General features: G+C 43.4%; 1 protein-coding gene across 11 annotated transcripts in view; it reads left to right on the plus strand.

Annotated features, from left to right (window-relative positions):
- Positions 1-7,549, plus strand: part of LOC138303517 (zinc finger protein 84-like) — a 58,477-nt gene extending 50,928 nt beyond the window's left edge. For 10 of the 11 annotated variants that reach the window (XM_069242704.1, XM_069242706.1, XM_069242708.1 and 7 more), the window contains one exon: positions 3,135-7,549. In XM_069242704.1, coding sequence (XP_069098805.1) covers positions 3,835-5,517 — 1,683 coding nt within the window. In that variant the 5' untranslated portion in view covers positions 3,135-3,834 and the 3' untranslated portion in view covers positions 5,518-7,549. The remainder of the gene's footprint in view (positions 1-3,134) is intronic. The other variant, XR_011205407.1, reaches the window with a different exon arrangement.
- The last annotated feature ends 3,278 nt before the right edge of the window (positions 7,550-10,827 follow it).

Consider the following 10,827-nt stretch of genomic DNA (forward strand, 5'->3'; position numbering starts at 1 on the left):
TGTTTCTTTTCAATTTCCCACCCAATACATGCTCTTTCAAAGGCAGAAAAACATTTCACACTCCTTGTTGCCTTTCTCTGCATGAGTATCACATGCAGTGGTGCAACTTGAATTCTCTAGCATCTTTCTTCTCCTTATGTTTTTTTCTGTTTTCTTTTTCCCTTTTTCTCTCTAAATTGTATTTTTTCTTTTGTTTGTCTTTCTTTGTATTGCCTTTGTGGAGATCTCAAAACTACAGATACATTTATTTTGTTCTCCATATTTCAGAAATATAGACCAAGTGTATACAAAAAATATTTCCCTGGAACTATTTGTATATATCAAGGGTTTGTGTCCTGAAGAAGGTGAGTGACCCGGTTGGGCCGCTTGTCACCGAAACGTACGTCGGCACTACTATACAAGACAAGGACGCTCGTTTGGATGAACGTGGGTATTTTACTCCATACTATAATTGACCTGTCCATCTAACAGGAAGAAGGACCAAAGGATATACATTATAAAAAAGAGGAAACAAAAAACAGGAAGTTGGCTAATAACACAATATAATGTATATCAAGAACTCTTTTTTTGGGGACATTTAAGTCTGCAGACTGAGATATTGAATTCAGCGCTATTCTGTTGTGATATTCCTGGTGAGACCGATTGGCCCGCCTGGTGCTAATATATGCAGTCCTCCAGACAAGATATTTGTTGGTCCTTTTGAATCGTGTTGGGTCCTTCTCATATATTTCTTAACATGGTATGAGTGAATTAGTATGAGTGTGATTATTGTTTTTTAGGCTTTACATTTTTTCCAGGGTTTATGCTGGGTCTATTTATCAGTTTGTTGTATCTTTTTGGCCCAACTCAGGTTTATGAATATTCATATTATTTAAATACATTTAATATTGTGTCGTCTCATCAGATGTAGCTATATTTTATCTATATATCTGTTCTGTTTTTGAGATTATCTTTCCTCAGACACCTGCGATTCCCTCTCTAGGTACCCAGAGTGTCCCTGGGACGCTGCGAGTATTTCTGAGTGGTGCCTCCACTCAAGAGGGAGTTCTCGGGCTATTTGCGAAGCCTGGAGGTCCTTGCGGTCTATTGCGGTTGGTCCATTCCTCGGGATCTTTTGAGGTTGGTCCAGTGGGCAGCTCCTCCGCAGCCGCGATTGTCGGGACACTGGTGCAGCAAACAGGGGTCTTGGAGCCTCTTCTGGTACAGCAGGTCCTCTATTCTCATCCTGGCAGGGTCTTTGATACCGTCTTCTTTTCTTCCAGATGAATCTAATTTCTTGGTCTAGGGGAGCCACTAAATACTGAATTTAGTGGGCGTTTTAGGGGGAACCTGGTGGTGTCCAATGGGACACTTACCCATTGGGTGGATACACCCACTATAGTGACCACTTCCTGTGAGAAGGGGCACTCCCTAAACCCTATTGGATATTATCCTACCATCCAATATGGAGGAAAATGAAATGGAGGGTCCACTTCACCTGCAAGCCCCTAGGGGTGGTGCATGCTTAATGAGGCCACCCCTCCTACCCTTAGTCTGGTTTCCCACCTTTGCTCTGCCAAAAGTAGAGGTTTGCAAAGGGGGAAGCTCTCTGCTGCTAGCAGCAGGCCTGGGGGCTCAAGTTTCAGGGGCAGTAGCCCTTTGAAGCTCACCGCCAGGGTGTTGCACATTCCTGAGGAAGGGGATGTTAGCTCCTCTACCCAGGAAGGGCATTGTCTTACAAACCAGAGAGCCAGGGCTCTCCCCCAGGTTTGTATATTGGCCGTCTGCAGGGGCAGGCTGGATGGAACCAGTCAGCAACTATGCCAGTTAGTGTTAGCTTTTGTAGGGGCACCTCTAAGGTGACCCCTGGGTACATTTAGGGATAAATTCAACACTGGTACCAAATTGGATTTAATATTCTGAGTTGTTTGATACCAAACAACCTAGGGTACAGAGTGGCCATTATGTAGCTGGGGAACCCGTGTTCAGCAGTGTCCAGCAGTGTCCAGCAAATGTACTTAAAATGGCTGCTCTGTTCACTCACTATGTGCCAGGTCTGACAAGGACACAGTGGGGGCATATTGCCCATGCAATTATGCCCTCACATCTAGTATGGTGCCCCCTGCCTTAGGGCTGTAAGGCCTACTAAAGGGGTGACTTACCCATAACATATGCAGTGTGGGGTGGACAGGGCACACAGGGGGTGTGCCATGTCGAGTTTGTATTTAGGTTTGCACCAGGACACTCAGTCTGCCCTGGCAGTGCTGAGGGTATCTGGGTGCAGGGCCCTAGAGGGTGGCACAATCAGTGCTGCTGCCCTCAGAGGCCTACCCTTAATATCCCATGTCCTGGGTACAGGCATACCCATTTACTCAGGACTTGCAGTGATATTTAAGAGTGTATCCGATTGTGTAAGGCATCACAACATATTTAAGGAATGAGCTCTGGCCCAGGGAACCTGGTTAGCAGGGGCCCTAGGCACTACCAACATCTAGAACACTTCAACATCAGGCAAAAGGTGGGGGATAACCATGCAAAAAGAGGCCTTCTCTCACACCTCCACCTACAGTTTGGTTGCAGCCAGCACTCACAGTTGAGACAGAGACAATTCTGTTTCACACCGCCTGGGAGAGTTGATGGCCCACATGGCCACAACTTTCATACACCACACCTCTCTACGGTTCATGCATCATCAAGTCCTTTTCTTTTTATTGGCTTTTCCATTAGCGTGGAAGTAGAACTCTTTATGATGTGCCTGTGTCTTCTTACTTTTCAACTGTGCTGGTTTTCCAAGACCATAAATAACGATTTCATTAACAAAGCCTTGTATATTGCAGGTCTTGTTGGTGAAACCATTAGGCAGCTTGTATCATGAGATCAGTAGTTCTGCAATCTGGTTTTCAGCTGCCAATGGCCTTGAGTGGACGAGGCAGAGCAGCTGTGCCGCCTATTAACTGTTAATTGCTTCAAGTTCTTTATCTTCACAGACCTTCAGACCCTTACTGCTCCTGTGTTCCTATGATGGAAGTGACTTGAACTCTAATTCCCAGCATCTGCCCACAGTGTATTTATAGTGCACAAAATGATATCAATATTGCTATTTGTGTTTTATTGTACATGCAGAAACTAACAGAGAAACAATTTTAATCCAACAGGTATTAAAGCTTGAGCTGAAACTGACACTGTCTCATCGGTGTTAATTCTTCAGAAGGAATGACACTCCTAAAAATATAATGCTAAGCATGTGAAGATGCACCAGAAACCATGTTTGAAGCACACGCAGTCTGAAAATAATGAGGAACTAAGAGATTTGAAATTACAGAACATGAAAATGGATTGAGTTGTCCATCAAATGCGTGGTCACATCATGAGCACCATCTCAGAGACAAGACAAATCTACTGAATGCCGAACTCTTTGGAGCTATATATTTTTCTTCCCATTACCTGACTGAATTCCTACTGAAAAAACACTGTTTGGGTGCCAATGCGTAAAATATTGCAACCTAGAGGTAGTTCTAAACGTAAAAGAAGCATTTGATTGAGAAATTGTCATTGCACGTAGTGTAGAACACCACGCTAGCCACAGTCAGCTGAGCCTACTACAGAACCCAGAGCTTACTATCCACAGCCAACTGAGATTACTGTACACAGTCAATAGAACTTAACTGTCCAAGTGTGACAGTGATTATTATCCATACATGACAGAGCCTAGATCCTCAGCATTCAGAGCCTGGTAGCCAGAGACTATAGTGTTTTTTAAGTTTCCTAGGGTGCCAAAGCTCTGTGGGCGAAGCATACCATCCATAGGTGACAGAGCTTACTATCCAGTTTACAGAGCTTACTATACACAATAGAATGTCTGTAAGTGAGAAAGTATATCAGTGCTCTGAATGTGACAAAAGGTTCAGATTAAAGTACCAGTGTATCACCCATGAGAGAACACATACAGGTAACAAGCCTTTCCAGTGCTTTGAATGTGGGAAAAAGTTCAATTACAGAACCCGCCTTAACTATCATAAAAGAACACATTCAGTTTACAAGCCATACCAGTGCTCTGAATGTGGGAAAAAGTTCAATTACAAAAACCACCTTGCATACCATGTGAGAACACATACAGGTTACAAGCCGTACCAGTGCTCTGAATGTGGGAAAAGCTTCTGCCAGAAAGGACAGCTTTCTGTCCACGAGAGAACACACACTGGTGAGAAACCCTACCAGTGCTCTGAATGCAACATTAGTTTCAGTGCTAAAGGCAGTCTGACTGCACATGAGAAAACCCATACGGGGGAAAAACCTCATCAGTGCATTGAGTGTGGGAAAAGGTTCCGCCTGACAGGAGCTCTTAAACTTCATATAAGAAGACACACAGGAGAGAAGCCATACCAGTGCAGTGAATGTGGGAAAAGGTTCAGGTCAAAGGGTTCGCTCTCTTGCCATGAAAGAATCCATACTGGCGAGAAACCCTTTAATTGCACTGAGTGTGATAAAAGCTTTTGCCATAGAAGTGACATGAAAAAACATTTAAGAAAACACACAGGTGAAAAAATATTTCGGGTCAATAAATATATGACAAACAACACTGTGGCTGAGAAGGTACATGTTTGTAGTGAATGTGGGAAAGGATTTAGGCGTAACAACTGCCTCACCCTTCACTTAAGAGTGCATACGGGTGAAAAACCTTATCAATGCTCTGAATGTAAGAAAAGCTTTATTAATAAAGGAATGCTTAATGTCCATCAGAGAAAGCATACAGGGGAGAAACCTTATCAGTGCTCAGAATGTAGCAAATCTTTTATCGCTAGTGTTAACTTGAAAATTCATGAGAAAGTTCATACCGGTGAAAAACCGCACCAATGCAGTGAATGTGGGCAAAGTTTCAGTCAACGTGGGAATCTACTTAAGCACCAAAGAACACACACAGGAAGAGAAAAACTACATCACTGTACAGAATGCGGGAAAAGCTTTTTTGACAAAGGCCAACTTAAACAACATGAAAAAACTCATACAGGCGAGAAACCGTGTCAGTGCATTGAATGTGGGAAAAGATTCCGTGATAAAGTTTCTCTAATCCGACATGAACGAACACATACTGGTGAGAAACCTTATCAATGCAGTGAATGTGGGGGAAGCTTTGGTACTGTATCAAATCTTAATGTCCACAAACGTTGTCATAATGGAGAGAAGCCTCATCAATGCACCGAATGTGGCAAATCTTTCAGACGTAAGCACCATCTTACTAGTCATGAAAGGACACATACAGGGGAGAAACCTTATCAGTGCACTGAATGTGACAAAAGCTTTAGCCAAAAATTCATCCTAACTATACATCAGAGGACGCACACTGGTGAAAAACCTTATAGATGTACTGTATGTGATAAAAGATTTAACCATCTGGGAGATCTTACGAAACATGAGGGAATACATTCAGTAGATAAACGTTACAAGTGTACGGAATGTGGGAAAGGGTTTAGTCAGAAAAGATGTCTTACTTCCCATGAGAGACAACATGAAAAAAGAAAGCAAAGACCTGACATCTAGTAAGCTACAAAGTATAGGACAGAAAACTGAAGGTTGAATTAGTCTTCTATTCCCCATCATACAGAACAGCATCTTCAAGAACCAAGTTTGCATTACTGCACGTATGCAAAACTGTAACATAAGTCATAGACAGTAACTTATTTTCAAGAATATTAGCCATACAATGAAATGCTTTACAATCTGAAAAGATGTCTTATTTACTCCACTAGAGACAAGATGTGGAAAGGAAAAGAAAGTCTTAGCCAACATACAGTCTACACATTTAGAAACTTTGTATTGGTAAACTTAAGTGGGAAAGTAACTGTACTGCTGACACACAATTCTAACCGTTCTAATTGCAGATTCATCACCTAGTGATTCTTCACATTACAAATTTCCTCAAGCACCTGCCAAGATCTGGAACTTCCTCCAGTAGTTCCAGCCCTGCAGTAAATGGTACCTTCGGATTCCATCACAGTTCCATCGCACCTCTCGTCACGTGGAAATTTAGCTCCATAAAGGCGCCACTCAAGCCCATTGATGAAAGTTTTCTTTTTCCCTTACATAAAGATGAGGATTTGGAGCTCTGCTAACTTAAAAAAAATAAACAAACTTGGATGCTGTGCAAAGATGTCGTCCCCAAATATGACAGATTTCAAGCCATGCTGTTATAATTTTTATGAGTTTCATATATAGTGGTCACCCTACTCACATGGTTTTATCTTAATTTATTCACAATGTTTAACTTTAAATGACAGTGCTTTAACCATACATCAGTGAAATGCTTGGTCTGAGATAATGTGATCATTTTGATTGCATGAGTAAGTTATTCTGGATGATTTTGGAACCCATACTGGTACATTGGCTTCCATTTCATTTACTTTCATTAATCAACACATAAATCCCCTCATTATGAGTTTGGCAGGTGGAAAAGGCCATCCGCCAAATTCCCTTGTTCAGGTTACCGCCAGTGCGGTCCCCTTCCCGGTGCACCTATTAAGAGTTTCCCGCTGGATCAGCGGACCGAAACAGAGTTTCCGCCTGCAGGCCCAGCAGGAAACAGCCCACAACATTGATGCCAGCTCGTAAATAAGCTGTTGGCAATGTTGCGGTGGGTAGGGTGCAGCAGCACCCGTAACGCTTTTTTCTGTCTGCAAAGCAGACAGTGAAAAGAGCAACGGGGCTGGCTATAGGGGCCCATGCACTGCCCATGCCAAGTGCATGGGCAGTACAGAGGGCCCCTATAGGGCTCCCTGCACCCCATCTCCGCCAGCCTTTACATGGTGGGGCAACCACAATATAAACGCCGGCAGGGAGAGGGGTTGTAATCCCCAGGGCAGCGCTGCTTGCAGCCCTGCCTTGGCGGATTGGGACCGTCAGCATTGCCAGGTCGTCGGTCACAATGTGGCTGCCGGACCGCCACATTTGTGGCGGTATGTAGACTGCCAGGGTCGTAATGAATGCCAAAGTCTAATAGAAGTACGTAAGAGAAAGAGAGAAGGTAGAAACACTAGTTGTTTTATAATATGATTTTAAAACAATTTCTGCACAGAAATTTACAAAAGCTCTGAACATGTATTGCACCCTGAGAGGGCTTCAGACCAGGCAGGAGGAGGTGCAGCAGCACAGGCACAGCTGAGAGTGACATATCTACATCTTCCCTTTCAAAGGATACTGCTTCTGCATATTTCATCTGATTGTGGCTTATTAAGGGACATGGAAACTCTTTCTGCCGTCTAGAACAGAACTCTTTTTATATTCTGCCAAGGTATATTGGTGTCCCTTTCAAGCAGGTTGTCAAATGTGATTCTGTAGGATTTCTTCCAGTACTAAGTTTAGCTAGGCAAATAAAGGAGGGGTTAAGAAACTAACTTGTCACATTCTAAAATATATGCTGGATTGTTAATAACTATGTTGCAATATGTCTTTCTTTTCAGTTTGTTTGTAAGAATATCGGCTGCTTTCCTGATTATTATTTTTATAGTTACCCCCTATTCATGTTGTGTGCACTAGGATCGGTTTTTAACTTTTAATAAAAGTATGTAAATGGTTATCCTGGTCTGAATTCCTCAGTGTGCATCTAGAGCAGAGGTCTTCAAAATGTTGGGAGCACCCCGCCCCCCGTGGGGGCTGAGATCGGGGGGCTGCATTCTCTGTGGGGCGCAAACCCCTCAGCAAAGAAGTGTAAATAAAGATCGCCTGGAAATCCTACCTCCTTTATTTGGTGGGTTTCCAGGCTGCCTTCATTTACATACAAGTGCATAAAAAAGTATGTGTGTTGTAATCCAGACTGCCATGGGGGCTGCGGTCTCTGAGTGTAATGGCAGGGTCAAAGAGGTGGCTAAAAAGAAGAAAATGTTCTGTAAATAACTTGTTATTTCATATGTTTGCATGCAAAGTAACCTGTGTGTAGTGAAATTAAAAATAAATGCAAGTTACACAGTTTTGGATTCTTTGCAAATAAGTTAGTCTCTCCATGCCAAACATTGAATGTGACCTTGTGTAATGTAACTGGGGCTCATGTGAAGTGATCCAGTACCTTCAGATCAAGTTTGCGCTATATAAAAACGACAAAATATTAAATGAATAATCGGTGCAAAATGATCAATCTTAGGTGGTTAATCTGATCGCTGTATATGTCTGTGTGTGAGAGAGTAGAAAAGCACAGAATTGAATCCTAGTTGGTGTAGTGTGTAATAGTGACATGTATTTATAGCGCTATGAGATCTCAGCCTGTGACAGAAAACACTGTGAATGTGTAAGTCATTATTTGAAATAGTATCACACACAGTATATGCTAGGCTGCCACAATTTGTTTTCTTTTGTTGCAGTTTTACATCATGTGGAGACAACACAAAGGTATTGTAGAGTTTACATGAGCACCAGTTACATAATATAATGTAACAATCATTTGTTTATTTAGGGACAGAAAGATTAATTAATTTACCCAGAATCACAGGATGTTGAGCAAAGGCCCGGGCTCAAGCCTGGTTCTAGCTGTAATGCCACATCCTAAATCATCAGACGTAGCTAGTGCTAAAATTCTAGTAAGGGTCTCCATTACTCCTGCATACCTCAGCTAACAACACCCTTGGATTGTCTCTTAAAGAGAATACATGTTTATAACCACAATGCTTTAATGGACTCCATCATTTAAACACTGGTCAGAAACCTTTTTCTTTTTTTAGCTCTTTATACCCCACTGCACCCTTGGCTTTCAGGCAAAGGCACCTCAAGGTCAGCATTAACCGTTCAGGGACAGCTGTTTTTGTAAAACGTGAGGTCAGGGGTGGCAGGGCAGAGGCAATATGAGGTACAATCAGATGCAGAGCTCTCATCGTTTGGGCCCCTGGGGCGTCAGAGTAATGGCAGAGGAGCAAGATGGGTAGTGTAAAAGATATGGCCCAGAAGAGGGGGCACTATGTGGAGACTCGTTGTTTTTTATTTAGAAATGAGCAGAGACCGCTTCATCAGAGAGATGCCCCCAGGAAGGGGCGAGTGGGGGAAACTGGGCTGAGCGCAGGGAGCAGGCTTAGGAGATTATTTCAGTGATACTTTTTCTGTAGCTCATAGTCCACACTAAATGTGAGACTTCTAAAACAGTACAACAACTAAACCAGCAGCTGACCCACAAATCCAGCTCCCCGGAATTAGGGTGTTGTGCCCCTCACACTCCTCTGCCCCAATGGATCTGCACCTGCTGCACTAATGATAACTGAGGAGCTTTTATTTAAAGTGCTGTCACTATCATTAGTGCACCAGGTGCTGGGGCCAAGGGTGTAGGTGACCACTGTACCCCAATTATGGCAGTCATACTCTGAAAACGCTAAGTGGGGGCCCATTGTTCTTGCTAGCATTAGAGCCCAGGACCCCCTTCTGTTTTCAACTCAAAGGGGCAGAATGTATCATTTGTGCTGCAGGGACAGTGCCACTGGGGCCCCATGGTATGAGGAGCTAATTAAACCCCAATTGGGGGAGTTGTACTATCCGCCTTTGGTTGCATTGGAGCCCAGTGCACAATGGCTCAAGGGAGGAGAAAACTGAAGCAGAGGAGGCACCTTCATTATGTCTCAGAGAGATGGCGGGGTGGCAAGATGAGGGCCCTGTTTTTAACAAATGGCAGAGTAGAAAATACGCTTTGCAAGGGGGGATAGTGAGGCAGGAGTGATAGCCTGCTACTCGGACTCCGTTATCATAAGTGGAGCAGGTGCATCTGTATTGGGGCCCAGGAGTGTGAGGGGCTAACATCTCTGAAGCTCTTAGTCTGTTGATGGGGGGTTATTACCAGAGATTCCAGATACACAATCCTTTAGCAGAATCCTGGAACATCAGAACAAAAGATCTTAGCAGAGACCATCTTGCCAACCACATGTGGTGTCTACACCTGTAGGAGGCACAAGCATCTTTCCCCAGAAGGCACTGTTAGGCCTATTTGCTACCTCCGTAAACACTTCATGACCAGCTTTCTGTGTTCTAGAATTTCCTTCTTGCAGGACTTCACTGGGTCTCCACCCTCCTATATGTATTTACTCCTCTCCCGCTGATGGCACAAGTCCTGAAAAATGTCACCCATGATCGAGCACAGGTGACTCTGGTAGTGCAGGATTTGCCAGTAAAATCTGATACTCTGAAATGGGGACCCTCAGCAGCTCCCCAGTACCTCTCTTTCAAGTGGATCTGCTGTCCCTGTGGTGCAGCAGGGAGCTACACCCCAACTTCAGTACTGTCTTGGACATTAGGCAGAACCAGCTGCTGGGCTTTGGTCTATTTTCACAGGTAGTTGATGTTGGTTTGAACACCCTCCACCAAATCAATCTGTTTTGAGGAAAAGGAGATTGCCCCTCAGAAGGCTTGGTTATCAAATATACTTTTGTTTTTGTCATCTTTGGCCCGACTATGCTTTGCTTTGAGCACTGTTTAACGTTACTTGTTGGCCTTTGTCCTTTCTTTGTTAGCGTGATAATCCCTATCTGTTCAAATCACATGCTGCAAAGCATTTCCTAAGAACCTTTTACTTGTTTACCTATGCCCCTTCATTATGGTCATTGGGACCTTGGTTTGTTTGTGACAGTCTTAATGAATGTGTGCTCTGAGCCTTTTTATGGTTCTGCAGTGAGACTCCTTATAGCCTCTTTATGGTTGTTCTGAGTCTCTTAACTTTTAAAGATTCTGCTTTTCATTGCAATCACCTCTGTGCCCTGTGTCAGCAAATGTAGGCTTTGTCAGTGGTACTGTTTAACCTACAAAGTGGCATTTCGAACACATGCATTCTTTCTTTCAAAAGTGGTGTCACTTTTCTACGTGCAGCAGTTTATCACCCTGCCTGCATTT

Source organism: Pleurodeles waltl, chromosome 7 (genome assembly GCF_031143425.1).
Source record: "Pleurodeles waltl isolate 20211129_DDA chromosome 7, aPleWal1.hap1.20221129, whole genome shotgun sequence".
Lineage (NCBI taxonomy): Eukaryota > Metazoa > Chordata > Amphibia > Caudata > Salamandridae > Pleurodeles > Pleurodeles waltl.